The 19,106-nt window shown below is 39.4% G+C and overlaps 2 protein-coding genes across 2 annotated transcripts in view; both read right to left on the reverse strand.

The window, feature by feature from the left end:
* Window positions 1-7,561: 7,561 nt before the first annotated feature.
* LOC134806617 (uncharacterized) lies at window positions 7,562-13,936 on the reverse strand. The gene is made up of 2 exons (XM_063779942.1): window positions 13,412-13,936; window positions 7,562-12,810 (listed from the first exon to the last, which is right to left on the reverse strand). Exon 2 carries the CDS (start codon window positions 12,796-12,798, stop codon window positions 7,804-7,806), a length of 4,995 nt encoding a protein of 1,664 aa, XP_063636012.1. The 5' UTR covers window positions 12,799-12,810; window positions 13,412-13,936; the 3' UTR covers window positions 7,562-7,803.
* A 4,375-nt stretch (window positions 13,937-18,311) lies between these two features.
* The window catches only part of LOC134806702 (nose resistant to fluoxetine protein 6-like), a 31,061-nt gene continuing 30,266 nt past the window's right edge, over window positions 18,312-19,106 (reverse strand). The window contains exons 13-14 of the mRNA XM_063780027.1: window positions 18,674-18,782; window positions 18,312-18,373 (exon numbers count right to left, since the gene is read on the reverse strand). Of these exons, the coding sequence (XP_063636097.1) occupies window positions 18,312-18,373; window positions 18,674-18,782 (171 nt within the window). The remainder of the gene's footprint in view (window positions 18,374-18,673; window positions 18,783-19,106) is intronic.

The following is a 19,106-nucleotide window of genomic DNA, read 5'->3' on the forward strand; positions in this document are numbered from 1 at the left end:
CTGTGACATACCAAGGTATTTATAGGTCTCTGATTCAGAGATAGACCTGAAAGACATTGTCTCAGAAAGTTGTAAATTTGTTGAATTTACAACCTTCCCCCGCTGTACATGCATAACCGCACATTTATCGACACCAAACTCCATGTTGATGGCACTACTGAAGACTTCGGTGGTTTTCAGTAGCTCCAACAAGCCTTGGGTATTTGGTGCAAATAATTTGAGGTCATCCATGTACAGAAGGTGAGAAATAACTTCACCCTCTCTCCGAAGCCGGCAACCTAGTCCCAAATCCTTCAGCAAGGTGCTGAGGGGATTCAGAGCTAGGCAGAACCATAGCGGACTCAGACTGTCGCCCTGAAATATTCCTCGCTCAATCCTTATAAAATCCTGTGGGCCAGGTCGGTCATCCCCGCCTCCTGGTTGACGAAGGACTGTGGTCCACTGCCCCATACACGCGCTTAGGAAGGCTCTCAAAGCTGCATCAACTTTGTACAGCTCTAAGACCCTCCCCAGCCATGAATGAGGCACCGAATCATAGGCCTTCTTGTAGTCAATCCAAGCGGCTGAGAGGGCCCCCTTGGTCCGCCGGATTTGTTGGCAGATGGTCATGTCTATGAGGAGGAGCTCTTTAGTACCACGGGACCCAACCCTACATCCATTTTGAGCAGAGGCCAAAATATTGTTTGCGACAATGTGCGCGTTGATTTTTGCTCTCAAAATGGATGTAAGGAGCTTGTAGAGTGTAGGCAAGCATGTGATGGGTCTGTAGTTCTTCGCTTCCGTGGTACTACCGGACTTATAGAGCAGGAAGGTGACACCAGTTGTTAAGGAAGGTGGGAGAGAACCAAGTTCGAGGGCTTGTTGAAATTGTGCTGCTAAGTAGGAGTGCGAGCATCGGAACCATTTTAGCCAGAAGTTATTATTATTTTATTATGAATGGGCTTACTCATGGACACGTGGCCTACGATGGAGCGAGCTCGCCCAGAAGGTGCCTGTTCACTCTTGATTAATTTAAAATACATCCCGACGGTTCAACGGTCCACAGGTAACACAGGAAAATGTGTGTTCACCTGATAAAAGATTTTTTTCTATATATTATATTCTTGAATAATAAAATTAAGTCTTCCTTTACAACTTATTTGAGTTGCAGGCAATGTTTTCAGATGCAGGCAGTGGCTGCATCTAAAAACATTGAATAATTAAAATTAAGACACACATACATTTTCTTATATTTCAGGTTAAAATCTTAAATAATAGGGAATATTACGCAAAACTCTGCGTAGGTAGCGCCACTACCACTATCTGTCACAATCTGGGGGTCTACCGCGAAACAAGAAAGTCGAAATTTTGTTATCTAACCTCTCTATCACTCTTGCATATTCGAGCGATAAAGAGGCAGATAACTAGATTTCGATTTTCGCGTTTACCGGTAGGCCCTTGTTAGCAAACCGCCTTGATGCATCAATGTCATAATTTATTGTCTGTGAAAACTTGTCAAAAAACAGTTTAAGGCAGAGTATGTATAAGTTAGTCTATGAATTTACTAGAGTCGGTAGGGCTGCACTCTGGTGGCAGAACATTGCAGTAATATCCCCTATTACTAGATTTTAAAAATATACTAATGTCCATTACATTAATGCACAGATGATAGATAATTTTCCACTAAAAATATTCGGAGAAATAATTATAGTCATGTTGCATGCAAGTTATCAGGAAATTTTATTTTATTTACTATTTACATTGATACAAAATTAGGCTGCAGTTATCGATAATTGTAGTACATCCCTAGTTCACAATGAAAGTGGATAGAGTCGGACCAAGAAAAGTCTACAGCAGATTTGATGGCCAACGCAGTGAAACTGTTATTTATACGTCATAATTTCATAGAAGTTTGACGTTTAAAATGACACGTGCACTGCGTGGGGTATCAAATCCGCTGCATACTTTTCTTGGTCTGACTCTATGAAATATCTAATTTTCGATTTTATAGCCTGCTACACCAAAATAAGGCTAAAAGTATCTAAAGCAATACTTACCGGTCTTCATCTAATGGAAATTTCGCTATAAACTTCTTTTTCTGCGATTTTCGCGAGCGTATCAATTGCCACATATTTCGCACTTAAACAACTTAGTTTTCGGTGGCATTTAAATAAAATCTATTGACTCCCTGTATGTTCTTATCACGTTTGACTGTTTTGTGAAATAACTAACGCTTTTAAAAAAGAAATTGCAGGAAATACGTAAGTAAAACCTACGAACCGCCATGACAAGCAACAAAGCAATGTGGCTGACAGTTGACTTGACAGATGAATAGCACTGACTTTTTATTTTGTTTTTAGGGTTCCGTACCCAAAGGGTAAAACGGGACCCTATTACTAAGACTCCGCTGTCCGTCCGTCCGTCCGTCTGTCTGTCACCAGGCTGTATCTCACGAACCGTGATAGCTAGTTAGCAGCTGAAATTTTCACAGATGATGTATTTCTGTTGCCGCTATAACAACAAATACTAAAAACAGAATATAATAAAAATTTAAGTGAGGCTCCCATACAACAAACGTGATTTTTGACCGAAGTTAAGCAACGTCGGGCGGGGTCAGTACTTGGATGGGTAACCGTTTTTTTTTTGCCGTTTTTTGCATTATGGTACGGAACCCTTCGTGCGCGAGTCCGACTCGCACTTGCCCGTTTTGTTGGCTATGGCTAGGTCACCAAAGTCCATACAAAACATTTTTTTGTTCCTAGTTGCGTCAGCCTGATATACTCTACCTATAGTACCCACACTAGAAACAGATTTCCAAGCTTTAATAAATAATAATAAATAAAATAAAAATCGTTTATTTCAGATCATTGATCCATAGCGTTATTAGTAGGTATAAACTTAAAAACTATGTTAATTACTAAAAATAAAAGAACGAATGAAAACTATAATATAAAAATAAAAACTAATGACTAAAAACTAGTATTTGGCAGATGTGTGGCCATTGCGAGACGAGGAGCGCAGGTTGCCATGCTCTATTTAGCTCTCCCAATTGCCACCTCCACCCAAATCTTTCTAATCGGGCAGTCGAGGCGCTCGGCCAACATCCTGAGAAGACTGTTGCTGCTGCCGCGCACCCGCCTCAGCATGGAGGCGATTCTTTTCCGCCTAATGGCGAAAAAGTCATCTATTCGCGCCTCGGCGAACATGCCGGGCGCACTACAGTGCTTCGGCAGCCGCAACAGCATCCTCAAGATGTTATTATATTGAACGCGCAATGCGTTATAGGCTCGTTGTGTAAACTTCACCCACAGGCTGCACGTGTAGAAATTCTGACAGTAAGCTCTAAAGAGCGTCAATTTAACTGATTTATTACACCGTGCGAACCTGCGGGCGAGCATGTTGCCTCTCACTGCCGTCGCTCTTCTCTCCCTTTCCAGATCCAGATCATCATTCAACTCATTTGTGAGCATATGCCCCAGGTACTTGAAGCGATCTACAACTTTTAGAGGTGCGCCGCACAACATGATCCTCGGCTCCGTAGACGGGTTATACTTACGAGCTTTGAAAATAAGAAGCTCACTTTTGGCCGTGTTGTATTTTAGATCATGCTGCTTGGCGTATTCCTCACATATATTGATGAGCTGTCGTACTGCATCAGCCGAGGGCCCCAGCAAGGCCATGTCGTCCGCGTAACTTATATTATTAAAACACACATTACCTATATGGCAACCGACATGTGCCCTGCTGAGTGCCTCGATCAACTCGTTTACGTAGAGGTTGAAAAGGAGAGGTGATGTTAGCCCTCCCTGTCTCACCCCACATTGTAGTCTGTACTCGTCAGACTCCTCTCCGGCCCATCTCACTCGATTGACCTGGCTGTTGTACCAATGTTTAAGCAATGCGACATATTCACTGGGCACTCCCGTTTTTGTAAGCTTGTCCCATAGCTTGTCGTACACAACCAGGTCAAACGCCTTTGACAAGTCCAGAAAGCACGCATAGATCGGCGTGTTCCTGTCCTTGTAGTACCTGACAGCTTGCTTAAGACACAAAATCGCACTTTCGGTCGACAGCCCCGGCCTAAAGCCGAATTGTGCGTCGTGCAGTTTGATGTGTTTAGAAAGCTGTGCATTAAGCAAGCTGTCAAGAACTTTAGCCAGTATAGTTGCAAGTGAAATGGGCCTATAATTACTCGAGTCTGACAGATCACCAGTCTTATTTTTTACAATTGGGACTACTACTGTTCTCGTGAGCTGTACCGGTAAATACGTGTGACTGAGACACAATGAATAGAACATGGCCAGAATACGAGGCAAGTGTGTTCCAGCATGTTTAAGGTGCTCAATGCTGAGACCGTCGTGCCCTGGCGATTTACCTCTTTGCATACTCTTAATTACTTTATCAACTTCTTTTGAGGTAAACCTTACAGAGCTCGTGCTTGCGACAGCCTCAGCACTGTTTACCACTGTGTCTTCTGCTATCAAAAGCGGACATACATCGAAAGCGCGCCTAAAATTATTCGCGATAGCTTTTTGGTCACTTTCACCGCCCACGCTAACAGGGACACCCGTGAAGGCGTTCCATCTGCTTGTGTTCTTCCAGAAGGCCTTAAAATCCTTGTTATTCTTATTTGTGGCCAGAATGTCGCATTTTATCTGCTCTTGTCTGTCCTGGCACCACTTTAACTTGGATTTAAAAAGCCTTCTGCTGTCACACATATCCATATATAGATAGGTCCATGCTTTGGTTTATTATACTCCATCCATAATAAAAATTTACTCCTCGCATCCCTGTGAGCGTCAGCCACGTACTTATTCCACCCAGCCACTCGAGTTCTTGCTCTCCCTTTTCTCTGCTCTTCCCTACTAGACTTTCTCGCCGCCTCCGTCAAAACATTAACTAAGCTGGTATACATGTTATCAAGCACTATTTTATGACTTGGGTTGTTGCATAATCTATCTGCACAAGACGTTAACTCGGCTGGAAAGTCAAATAGTTTGAGCTCATCGTTACATATAGACTGATATAGATAAAAGATAAAGATAAAAGATAAAATAAAACTTTTAAAGATAAAAGATATAGATTATTTATTTGCCAAATGTTGGTAATATTGATTTAAATGAGTAAGTACATTTTACTTGAAGAAGCATGCAAATTTTCCTTATTAGCCAGGCACTATAACCAAGTTTATACAAACTTCAGCTGTAGGTAAGTTAAATAGTAGTTTGTGTTACAAGGGATCAAAATGATATATTTCCGTCAAGGGCGTACATTGAATCCTGAATGAAGCGACGGATTCTACAATAGAAATTCTAAATTAGAATCCTGAGCGTAATGAGGAATTCTAGTGTTAACGCCCAAGACGAAATAATTTTGATACCGTGTGACACATACTGCTTTTCACATCAACTATGAGGAAAAAAAAATTGTGTTGACACTACAGTGTTGCCACTTTTTAATTTCTACTCTTTTTTGCCAGGCTGTACATAGGATGTTCATAGTTAATTATATTAATATTTTATACTGGCAATGAAATGTCGTTGGATGGCAACCCCGGCTGTCAAACGATAAGCAGCTGATTTTGCTAGGTCCCTTGTAATTATTTTAATTTTAATGATATTTCATGTAATATTAAGCATTAAAAGTGTGAATCAAATAGTTTTAACATTAAGTTTTATGTATACATAATAAGTGAAGTGCTTTAGTGACGTTTACTAGTGTCTTGTAATATCTCAGATTTGTAGCCGTTACAGGTTATAAGTTTGAAACCTGCGTTCGCCTTGGAATCCTTTCTGGGTTTTTTTTATCACTAATATTTACTAAATGTGTTTATAATAAAGCGTTGATCATTGTACAGGGTTAGAACGCAGTGTAGATACAGTCAATCGTCACTATTTCACGTAAGTACGTACCTAAATATCACTTAGCTTGAGTGAGCGATTCCTTGTTTATTTTTGGGGTTAATTTCAATTGCAAAACTGTCTACAATGCTTACCCGCAGAGCAGCCGCAGCGGCTCGCCAGCAGGAGACTGATAAACTCCAACTTACCTTGCTGGAGTTGAAAATATCCAAGGAATCTTGTGCTCAATTGCTCAGTGAAAGGGAAGACAGTGAGAAGGAACTATTATTAGTACTTAGTAGCAATGATAAGCTTAAAAAGGAACTTTGCTCATTAGAAGCTGACTACAATAATGTAAATTCAGAGCGGGCCCGGCTTCAGGAGACGGTTGACAGGTTCACTGAGTGTAGTGCTGCGTATGAGCAGGCCCTGAAGGACATCAACTCATTGGAGAGAGCACTGCACGACGCCCACGAACAAATCTATGAGCTACAGGAGACCCAACACAATGCAGCAGCGGCACACTCTCAGAGCTTGTTTGAAGAACTGGTCCGGCCCGACTCTCAGTTGGTTACCGCACCAATTGAAAACCTTGTGGCCACTACAGATTTAGCCTATGATACTACCACACCAAGGTTAGTAAATTGCAGCGGGAACAAACTAAAGAAATATATTAAATTAAATAGACTCATAAAAAAAACCAAAACTTGTCAAAAATAAATAAATTGTTTTTTAAAAAATTGAGATTTTGTAAAATTAATGTTAATTTAGTGGATAAGTTAGATTTATATTCTGCCCAGTTAGAAAATAGTTAATTGCAATATGAAACCGACACACAGACTTTAAAATTAAAAATTCAGAGTTTGGAGGATTCCATAGAATCCTTAGAAAAAATAAATGAGAGTTCTAAAAAGGTGATTAATGAATATTCTTTGGCCATGGATGATTTAATATCCCAGATTAAGCTTAATTCAGAACGGTTTGAGTCACTGACCAATGCCCAGTCATGTGCTTGTAAGCAAGTGACTGAACATTCGTCGACCAGTTTACTCGACCTAAGCCTGTGTGACGGTTTACCACAACAGCATGTAAATGATAATAGCTCCTTCCACACTACACAACAAAGCACACCTAAACCTAATGTTATTATGTATTCTGATGAAATTGGAAGCAATATGAGCCCATTTTTAAGCTTTTGCCTAAAGGGATTTAGTACAATCAGCAATTGTCTGCCTCACAGTAGCTTTGAAAATATCTTAAAACAAATTTTAAATGACAGTAATATTAATTCTAAGACAACACTGCTTATTCTTATGGGGAATAGGGGTAATGTGAACAAAAATAATTTAAATAAATACTTTGAACAGTTAAACTCGCTTGCAGTGCATGAAATTATTTTTTTCACATTCCCCTATTGTGAGCAAATGTCAGAGGCAGAAAATACCACTAGACATAAGTTAAATATATCTCTATATAATCTTTGTACATATAGTAGTAAGTTTAGCATAATTGACACTAACAATTTTGTTAGTAAATACCATATGCCTATGGTGTTTTTGACTAAAGGCAAGTGTTGCCTTTCAAATTATTACAAAAGACAAATAGCTTTATCGCTATCATATTTACTTGACATTTCTGCCAAGAATTTGGCAGACAATTCTGCTCCTATTGAGCAGCCCAGTATGAACATGGAATTGGTTCCTGTTAGGGTCCTACTGGGACGTAGAAATAAAATCGCGGACTGTATCAAAATAGGCTGGTTTATTCCGCCTTAATTACATGAAAAAGCCCGGCCAAACAATTATAAAATTAGATTCGGTATTCGTCCGTTGCCGGTGAAGTAGGTAAAGCGAAGTGGTGGGCCGCGGGTCGCTCGCGGCTTGCCGCGATGACGTCGCGTGCTGCCCGCCGCCCGCGCGTCTCCTCCCGTGCGTATATCCAGTACTTAACATGCTGCCCGGGTTGAAGTATGTGGAGGAAGACTTCAAAAATCTGGAAGGGGACAGATGTTATTAAAAGCTCTCCTAATGGTGCCTCTCCTCGTCCTTATTTCCGCAACCCTACTGATTCCGTCGTTGCCTGGGTACAACTGGATTACGCGGCCTAGGGACCACACTAAGGGTGGAAGAGCTCGATCTTTTATTAAGACCAGCGATCCGAGCTTGAGTTCCTTGTTTGAGGATTGCCACTTCAGCTTCTGTTGCAGCAGGCCGACGTACTCAACCGAGAATCGGGCCCAGAAGTGCTGTCGGATCTGCTGGATTCGTTTGTATCGTTCCAGACGATTGATGTTCACATCAGACACTTGTGGCTGAGGTATAGACATAAGTGAGCGGCCAATTAAAAAGTGAGAAGGAGTCAAAGCTGAAAAATCGGAGGGATCAGTGGAGAATGGTGTGAGGGGACGACTGTTTAACGCTGCTTCTATTTCAGTGAGGCAAGTCGCCATTTCCTCATAAGTGAAGTGAGTAGTTTGTAGCAGTCGCTTAAGATGATGCTTTGTGGAGCGAACGGCCGCTTCCGCCAGACCGTTGAAGTGAGGAGTATATGCCGGTACAAATTTAAATTCGATGCCCTCCTGCGCTACCTGACCTTCAAGATCTGACTTCATAAGGAGCTGTGCCAATTCATTACAAGCGCCAACGAAATTAGTCCCATTGTCGCTTGTAATGGTCAATGGTAATCCACGACGAGAGACAAAACGCTTTAAAGCGGCAATGTACGCCTCACTAGAGAGAGCCGTGACGAGCTCGATGTGACAGGCTTTGGTCGAGTTGCAGATAAAGATTGCCAAGAAGGATTTTATAAGCTTGCATCCTCTACCTTTTCGATCTGCTATCAACACTGGCCCCGCGTAATCGACACAACAATGTAGAAAAGGGAACTCTAAATCAGTTCGTGATGCAGGTAACTGGCCCATGATGGGTTGAACTGTGTCATGTTTGAAGCGTAAACAACGTACACATTTGTTTACAGTGTTTTTTGCAAGATTTGTGCCACCTAATGGCCAATAAGTTTGTTTAATAGTTCCTAGAAGGAGTCGAGGTGGAGCATGTAAATGTTTGATATGAAAATGTCTAAATAGAATTTTCGTTAAATGATGCTTGCTACATAGAAGAATTGGGTGCTTAGTGTTGTAGCAATAAGGAGAATTATCAAGCCTACCACCAACTCGCATGATACCATTTGTATCTAAGAAAGGCGTTAATGAAATTAAACGGTTTTTGGTAGGTAGTGCCTTACCGGCTGTCAAAACAGCATATTCTTCAGGGAACATTTCCAACTGAGCCTTTTGAGTAATTAAATTTAACGAATCTTGAAGTTCTTGGACTGAAAGATGACCAGTTAATTTGTTGTTCTGATTTTTACAATTATGAATAAATCTTAGTAAATACGCTGTTATTTTTTGTAGATTAGTTAACCTTGATTTGTTCTCGATTAATTTAGAAACGCAATCAGTACTACGATCATCGACAAGCGCCAAAGAACAAGTAATCAACTCAGGTAGATCGTGCTTCACGTGAGTGTTAGGCATTTTTGGCCATTGAGATTCTGCTTCCAACAGAAATGTTGGACCTGACCACCACAAGGATGAACCGCTGATTTGGTCAGCCTTCACCCCACGAGAAACAAGATCCGCCGGATTGTCTTTCGACGGTACATAGCTCCACGTGTGACCCCCAGTGCTTTCTTGGATTTCGTGAACCCTATTACGAACAAAGCTTTTAAGATTGGTTGGTGGTGTACGTAACCACCCCAGAACAATGGTGGAGTCACACCAGAATCTACGTTCATTGAAATGAAGAGTCAACGAGCTTACCACTTTATTACACAGCCTTGCAGCCATCAAAGCCCCACACAATTCAAGTCGAGGTATTGTGGTAGGCTTAATTGGGACTATTTTGCTCTTTGATGTTAAAAGATGCACTTTTACCTGACCTGACCTATCAATCGAACGAATATATAGACAGGCACCGTACGCACGCTCTGAAGCGTCTGAAAAGACATGAATTTCATGGCTCACTGAGTTATCAGCAATTACCCAGCGAGGTACCATCAAATAGTTAAGAAGAGGCAAAGTGTTAACAAACGATAACCACATTTCCTTGATTTCCTGCGAGACCTCTTGATCCCATGAGCTCTTTTCAATCCAAAGCCTCTGCATCACAATTTTTGCCTCGACAATGCAAGGGTTAACTAGGCCTAATGGGTCGAATATTTGGCTGATGACTGATAAAATATGACGTTTTGTGACCTTTTCATTAAGTTGGATGTTGATAGAAAATGACATAATATCAGAGTCACAAATCCAGTTTAAACCTAAAGTTTTTGAAGAACTATTATTGTCAGTATTAGAAATGTCCAAAATATTATTTGCTTCCGAAGTAGGAGAAATTTGTTCAAGTATGTACTTGTTATTTGATTGGAATTTTCTTAAATTAAATTGCGCTGATTTTAAAGTAGATGTAACACCCTTGCACAGCCTAATTGTATCTTCAATGGTCGATGAGCCGCTTAAATAATCGTCAACATAAAAATCCCGCTGAATCGATTCTTTAACATCGCTATCGATGGCACTAGATGCCAATGAAACCAAACACTTCGTTGCTAAGTACGGTGCCGAAGCTTGCCCAAAGCTGACGGTATTAAGAGTGTAGGTTTTTAAGGGCTGTGAGGAATCATATCTCCAAATTATTTGTTGAAGAGAGCGTTGAGAAGGGTTAAGATCAATCGCCCTATACATTTTCTCGACATCACCAGTTACGATATACTTGTGCTGTCGAAAACGAAGCAAAATGGAGTAAAGGTCCTCCTGGACAGTTGGTCCGACCATTTGAATCTGGTTAAGAGACACGCCAGTGCTTGAAGGTGCTGACGCGTCAAAAACTGTGCGCAGCTTTGTGGTTTGGCTCGATTCGCGAAGCACACCATGATGAGGAAGGTAATAATTGACCTTGGATTGAAGACAGCCAGCCGAAGACTCTCTGTTCTCAGTCATATGACCTAAAAGTTCGTATTCCCGCATGAAGTCGACATATCTTTCCTTAAAAATCGGCTCTCGAGTAAACTTACGCTCTAAGGACAGAAAGCGGCACTTTGCCCTTTGAAACGAATCGCCTAAGACAGCAGGATCTTCCTTTAGCGGCATCGTAACGATAAACCGGCCATCCTCGCTGCGAGTAGTAGTGCGGTAGAAATTTTCCTCACAGGCGCGTTCCTCTGGTGACAAAGAGTGTTTGGCTGCAACCGTGTCTAACTCCCAAAAACGACTTAAATCTGGGTTGGGCTCCGCATGCGCAAAATTACAAATTGGAGCAGAAGACGGTGACTTAAGATGGGTGAGATCCCTGACCACCAACCAACCCAGCTTCGTTTCAAACAACTTCGGTAAGTTTTTACCTAATTCAATGGAATTGTGACCTAAAACGGACCAAAATACATCGGCCCCTACTAAAATGTCTATTGCTGACGGTACGTTAAATGAAGGGTCAGCCAAAAAGATTCCTTTTGGAAGAGAGATATGGTCTATGTTAAAGTAAGAAGCCGGAGTTGGTTCCGAAATTTCTTTTAAAATGTAAAAGTTCAAAGTAAAGCTGTAATCCTCATAACACGACATTATATTAAGACTGCAAGACTGTGTAAGCCGTGATTTCATTTTATCAACACCTGTCAACGTGGAGGCTACACTACGCCGCGACAAACCCAGCTTACCGCAGAGTGATTCTGTTACGAGGTGGCAGGAACTTCCATTGTCCAGAAGCAGCCGGGCCGTATGCACGTTGCCCGCGCCGTCGCGCACCTTCACGATCGCTGTGGACATTAAAGCATGCGGCGCAGTAGTACATTGCGGTACATCATGGCGTGATTCAGCGAAATTACAAACAGGGGAAGCCGTGGGCTCAGAATGAGCCACGGGCTCATGCAAATGTAAAAGCGTGTTATGCCTTTGTTTACAATATTTACATGGCACAAGGTTGCAACTTTTTTCTAAGTGCCCAGGCCGTAAACAATTAAGACAGACCTTTGATTCTTTAGCCTTTTGAATACGACTTTCTATAGGAAGGGCTCTGAATGTTTCACAGTTAAAGAGAAAATGAGTTTGATTGCACACCGGACATGTAAATAGTTTTTTATGTTGATTGTTGAATGTTTTGTTTGTGTTTTTTTTGTTAAATGAACTATTATTGTTATTAGAATCTATACATAGGTTGCTAGTATTTTTATTTGCAGTTTTGTAATTTTTACCTTTACTTTCTTGCAAAGTCTCCAGCAAGTCTGCTCTGTTGCTAAGGAAAGTAATAAATACTTCTAAAGATGGAGGATCAGTGAGTTTGTTCCTATGCTCCTCCCAAGCCCTATGCGTCACACTATCCAATTTTTCCGACATCATATGAATAATTAACGTGTCCCAATGTTGAGTTGGTTCATCTAAAGTTGAAAGTGCACGCAGGTTTTTGTTAGTAACGTCTATAAGACGTCTAATTGATGCACAAGATTCGTTGCTCATTTGCTCAATGTTAAAAAGTTCCTTGACGTGATTATTCACAAGTAACCTTTTATTATCGTACCTACTGCACAATAATTTCCACGCAGACGTGTAATTCTCAGATCTAAAATCTAAGTTATCTATGACAAGTAAGGCACTACCTTTCAAAGACGCGCGAAGATAATGTAACTTATTAATATTATCCATATCTTGTCTGGAATGTATCAATGAGATAAATGTATCCCTAAACTCAAGCCAGTGCTGATAGTGACCTTGAAAAGTCGGCAAATCTATTTTTGGCAACCTAACACAATTAGATTTATGACCACCTGCCTGAGCATCCTCGAAACTCGCCACGGATCCCTCACGCGCAGCGTCCAAGGTCGCGGAGTGCAGCGGACGCGCGCCGAGCAGGTTGCGCGCCCCTGCCACCAGCTCGTGGTACTTCGTTTCAAATTCCTCGCGTTCTGAATCCGCGGTTTCCGAAAGCATCTCGATCTCGTCCTGTAATTTGTCGAAGGCGGCGTATAAGGCATCGAATTTATTAAATCTGCTTTCTAAATCTAAAAGTTGTACTATGCTAGGCTTTGTTATAGTGCCAAATTCGTCTAAATAATTACTAAAAATTGTCATTTTGCCTTTTATACAACTACGTTTCCTAACAAGCTGTTTAAGGGTCTCTGCGGCCGTCATGGTAACAGAATAAGCAATAAACTGATGTTCTAATGACCCAGATTAAATAAATATTTATGCGTATGAAGTTAAAATATAGCGTAAGCAACCTTATTGCAATACTAATTAAGGAAAAAATAAATGCAAGCAAGCGCACTGAGCTAGTTGCCACCCGGCGATAAGAAGCGAGCGAACTGCGTTGTAAGCAAATTCCTGTTAGTCGGGTGCTATGTGACTTGTAATTGCAATTTAGTAAATTAAAGATTATAAACACAAGAAATTACAGCAAAATAAGAATGCAGCTCAATTGCAAACTACACTTATGATGAAATACGAAAGCACTCACTGAAACTACTTGCAATTTAAATATTTTAAATTTAATTTATATGGAAAAGGAAGGATTTTATAAGGGAAAAATATGGAACGAACTCACGTATGTCTATAAACGTCCACCAGTGACTCGTGATAAAATATGTCAACTTCCTTTGTTCTCAAGATGACTCGCACTTTCGATGCGTCCAAAGTCCGTTGCAATGCAAATTTCCGAATAGCTTCTTTTTCTCTGGCGTGCGCGGTTGCTAGGCGGAGTACCCGTTGAGACGATGAATACGAAGAGTCTTCACCAGGTATCTTCTACAGCTGAAGACCACGTCTGAAGCGCCCGGAGATTTTTGAAGTCGGTTGACCGTTATCTTCGCGAATTAAGACGGTGAGAATCCTAAAGGACCAATGTTAGGGTCCTACTGGGACGTAGAAATAAAATCGCGGACTGTATCAAAATAGGCTGGTTTATTCCGCCTTAATTACATGAAAAAGCCCGGCCAAACAATTATAAAATTAGATTCGGTATTCGTCCGTTGCCGGTGAAGTAGGTAAAGCGAAGTGGTGGGCCGCGGGTCGCTCGCGGCTTGCCGCGATGACGTCGCGTGCTGCCCGCCGCCCGCGCGTCTCCTCCCGTGCGTATATCCAGTACTTAACAGTTCCAGTCATAACCAATGATTTAATAGATTTAAACTAGCTGTTAAGACAAAAGATTCTGTCTCTGGCAATTTAGTTTTAAATAAATATAATGAAAAATACTGCAAACATGGAAAGTATATCCACCTGGTGCATCAAAATATTCAATGTATTAGAGGAAAAAATTTACAGATAGAACTTTTTTTGAATGATTTTAATATTGATATTTTATGTCTTACTGAACATTGGTTAAATAATAATGAATTAATGCCCCAATTTAATAATCACCAGGCGGGAAGTTCGTTCACCAGACTTAGTTCCATACATGGTGGGTCATTAATTATATTAAATAGTCAGTTAAAATTTAAGGAACGTAAGGACATTGTATCCATGTCTGTTGAACGGACTATAGAACTAAGTGCAGTAGAATTAGAGCAATTTATTGTTGTCTGTGTGTATAGGCCGCCATTAAGTAATTTTGAATTATTTGAAAACATAATGGAATCTGCCCTACTTAAAATATCATCTTCTAGTAAGAAATTGCTTATATGCGGCGACTTTAATGTAAATACTATGGAAAATTCAACAATGTCTTGTAGATTATTGAATCTTTTTAAATCTTGTAATCTCAACCACATGTTTATGGAGCCCACTAGAGTGACTGCTACTAGTGCAACCTGTATAGATAATATTTTCACAGATATTTTTCCTATTGCTAAAAAAGTTATCAGCAATTTAGAATCAGACCACTTAGGTCAATTAATGGTATTTGAGGCATTAAGGAAAAATACCATGAGAAAACAAATAACTTTTGTACCGGTAACCTCGGACCGCGTGGAAAGAATGAAGCTAAGTTTAGTTCAGGCGCTACCCTTTTTGTCTTCCGATATGAGTCCTAATAGTATGTATAATTCATTCTTTCACACTTTTATGGATCATTATAATGCGATATTCACCTCAAAATCAGTCGTAGTTAGTGGTGCATCAGTTTTTAGTGAGTGGGCTACTGCGGACTTACATCAAAGAAGACGTGAACTGTATGCCTTATATGAGGAACGGCGGTTTAATCAGAGTGATGAATTTAAAGAACATGTGAAGGAGTATTCGAAGAAGTTTAAAGTAGATTGTCATATAGCTAAGCGAAATTATCTAAGTCAGAAAATAAAAAGTAGTTCGGACATTGTTAAAGCAACCTGGAAAGTTATAAATGTGGAGACTGGTCGCTCGAAACATACAATTAAAGAACTTAAACTAAACATTGATAACAAAATTATAGATTCCAATTTAGAAGTAGCTACAGAATTTGAAAAATTTTTCACCGAGGTACCAGTATCCACAACTAAGGATTTAAATTCATCACCCTCATCTGCTGTTACATTATTAAAACATAACGCTCCAGAGTGTTGTGGAGACCTTCATTTTGAACATGTTTGTACCTCAGATGTAATAAAGGCGTTTAAATCAATTAATGTCAAAAAAACTAATGACCTCTGGGGAGTCTCTGTACATGCTGTCAAATCCTTAGTAGAAATTGTAGCGCCTGACTTGGTAGTTATATTTAACAACAGTGTTGATTGCGGCGAGTTTCCTGATCTAATGAAACATAGTAAAGTAATTCCTTTATTTAAATCTGGTAGCAGCTCTGACCCCACTAACTTTAGACCGATATCTGTGCTACCAACATTTAGCAAGATTTTTGAAAAATTAGTTCTTTCTCAATTAGTACGACATTTTAACGTTAATAATTTGATGCATAATAAGCAGTTTGGTTTTACACGGGGTCGCTCAACAACCGATGCTGGTGTTGAGCTAATTAAGCATATTTTCGATGCCTGGGAGGAGTCACGAGATGCTTTAGGTGTCTTCTGTGATTTATCTAAGGCCTTCGACTGTGTTTGTCATGAAACATTAATCAGGAAACTTCATTATTACGGAGTTAGAGGATCGGCACTGAATTTACTTAAGTCCTACTTAAATAGTAGAATACAAAGGGTCGATGTGAAAAGACAGCGATCACCTGGGTCATTGGTCTCTATGGGTGTACCACAGGGGTCAATATTGGGGCCTTTCCTGTTCCTTATCTACATAAATGACTTGCCATTCCTTATTAAGACCCACCATGATATAGTATTGTTTGCAGACGACACCTCACTTATTTTCAAAGTCAAACGTCAGCAACAAGCTTACAATGATGTAAACAATGCTATTTCAAAAGTAGTAAATTGGTTCAATGTTAATAATTTACTGTTAAATGAGAAAAAGACTAAATGTATTAAGTTTGTCACTAGTAGTAACGTAAGGCATGTACAAACAAGTGTCATTGTGAAGGATGAGGAATTGGAATTAGTTGATAGTACAGTTTTTCTTGGTATAACTTTAGATTCTAAACTCCAGTGGGGTCCCCATATTGCTACTCTTTCGAATAGACTGAGCTCTGCAGCTTTTGCAGTGAGCAAAATCCGTCAGTTAACTGATGTGAAAACAGCTCGATTAGTATATTTTAGTTACTTCCATAGCATTATGGCATATGGTATTTTACTGTGGGGCGGTGCTTCAGAGATAAATACCATTTTTGTTCTGCAGAAGAGGGCTATTCGAGCAATATACAAAATGAACCATAGAGACTCACTTAGAGATAAATTTAAGGAAATTGACATAATGACAGTGCACTGTCAATACATTTATGAGAATATTCTGTATGTACATAAAAATATTGTAAATTTTAGGAAAAATTGTGAAATTCATAATATTAATACTAGAAATAAACATAAGCTCGCAGTGCCCTTCACTCGGCTCCATAAAATTAAAAAATCATTCATGGGTAATTGTGTAAGATTTTATAATAAACTTCCAAACCATATTACTGAATTATCTATTAATAAATTTAAGAATTATGTAAAGCGTAAACTTATTTCTAAAGCTTATTATACCACACAAGACTACATCAATGATATTACAACGTGGGATTAATTGTTATTCGAAATGATTATTTATTTATTAGGTATATTTGATTATTGATGAGGAAATGGATATTCCGATGTAATACTATCTACTTCTTTTGTTACTTATGCTTTTTTTTTTTTTGACATTTAGATTTTATTCTAGAAATTCTAGACTAGTATTTTTTTATACAATCTTTTTAATGTTTGACGATCCTTTTGTGAAATTTTTAGTGTTAAATTTGATATGTATAATAATCCAATTTTATTATGGAATAATACTAACATCAATAAATTGCTCTGATAATTAGATTAAGATTAATTACGATTCATAAGAGCTTGTTGCTAGGCCTACATGAATAAAGTAAATTTTGTTTGTTTGTTTGTTGAACAGAAAAGTGCCACTTTGATCCCTCCTAGCAGGGAAGAAAAATCCATTTTCTGATTAGGTGATGTGAAAAAATAATAACACCATCGGAATACACTATATTATGTATTTTATTTCTACCTAAGATTTACAATATAATCATGACATAAAATTAATTATTCATTAACTATAAATACTTTACTACAACTATCGCGCAATATCTAACAATATATCTAACAATAGCGTGCGTGCGTGCGTGCGTGCGTGCGTGCGTGCGTGCGTGCGTGCGTGCGTGCGTGCGTGCGTTCGTGCCTGCGTGCGTGCGTGCGTGCGTGCGTGTGTGTGTGTGTGTATGTATGTGTATATGTCAATTACCTTTGCCTCCCGGTAATAAATAATAAACAACGCATCACTCAGCGTCACTTAATAAAAGTCAAGTGCTTACATTCAAGGAGCGAGGGACAGTATTGTTCAGTTGAGTTGGTTGGTTGGTTCGTTGGTAGAATCGGATGGTTTCTTCTAGTATAATTAGCTCATGTGTATCACGTCCTCCTTGCATCGGTCTCCTCATCACTGAGGGTCCCGGCGTGCCTTCGATCTTACCCTTAATAACCAACCTTTCCAGGTTATTTTTATTAAAAACGGTAGTTTTAAGCAGATGCTAGACAGCCGTGGTGTTCTGTTCTGTTCAGTCATAGAGAATTAAGTTTTGTCTATGGTTCAGTTAAGGTATGCCCAGCATCCTCCTCCAACACATTTCAAAGGCAAAAGATAATTCAAAATAGTTGAAAGAGTATTGAGTATTGGAAATAAGTCAGGAGGAGGAAAAAAGGTAAAATAATGAACTTTAATCGCATAAAAATGTCATTAAAAATATGTGTACAAAACGCGAGAGTTTAAAGTGTGTGTTCTCTAAATCTATAAATAATATAAAATGAAATGAAATGAAAATAAATACCTACAAGTACCTAAGTAAGAACTCAATGAGGTAAAAAATCCCAGATCTATTACAAATAATGATGTTGATCCCAAGATTCCCACGGTACAATCTTACTACCTATTAGTAGGTACTACTGTTTATTTTCGCCTTCACATCCCTGCTTTGTCTTCACCGTCGCCTTCCCAGTCTTACCTGTAAAAGTTAGGTATATTAACCTTAGTCGGATTACATTCAGTATATAACTGAGATATAATAAACGGCGGGCAGTAGTGATGGGCGGAGTACATACAGAGCATACAAATCAGAAGATAGTCATTTGTTCTAGATGATGTAGAAGACTATAGTGTCAAAGCTAGTGTTAAGTTAGCTAAGTATTTCGTGTTCAATCATTATTAACCCAGTTCTATATCTGTCTCATCTGTAGCTTATGATGACAGTGATGTAATTTTAGACATTATACCTACCAAAATAATAAAACAAAAAACAACTCACTTCCTCCTATCGCCATATGTATAAGTGTAGAGAAAGGAGAATCTATCAGCACTGTCGCTACAAAAGCGACTATAAACGCCGTCACGAAGTCAGCTAAGAATCGGTAGAACTGAAAAAAAGTGTGTGTGTGTGTCAGCTCCAACGACTGGAGTTTACTTCAAGTCTTACGAACGATTATAAATAAAATACAATGCATGCTGCGTGAATAATCGACAAAATAAGATAGTATTATGAAAAATCCGAAAAATTATAGACCCTAAGTAAGCGGGCTGTATCTCAACAAAAAAATATGACGTGTTTAACGGACAACTCCTTATTGTGATAAGTCAAATTCATACGTTTGCTACTTGCGTTTAATGACAATTACTCGTATTAAACACTAATCAATGTGTGAACGAACAGGTCCTTAAACCCCAAATAAGCAGCGATCAAA

The sequence above is a fragment of the Cydia splendana genome, chromosome 3 (genome assembly GCF_910591565.1).
Source record: "Cydia splendana chromosome 3, ilCydSple1.2, whole genome shotgun sequence".
NCBI lineage: Eukaryota > Metazoa > Arthropoda > Insecta > Lepidoptera > Tortricidae > Cydia > Cydia splendana.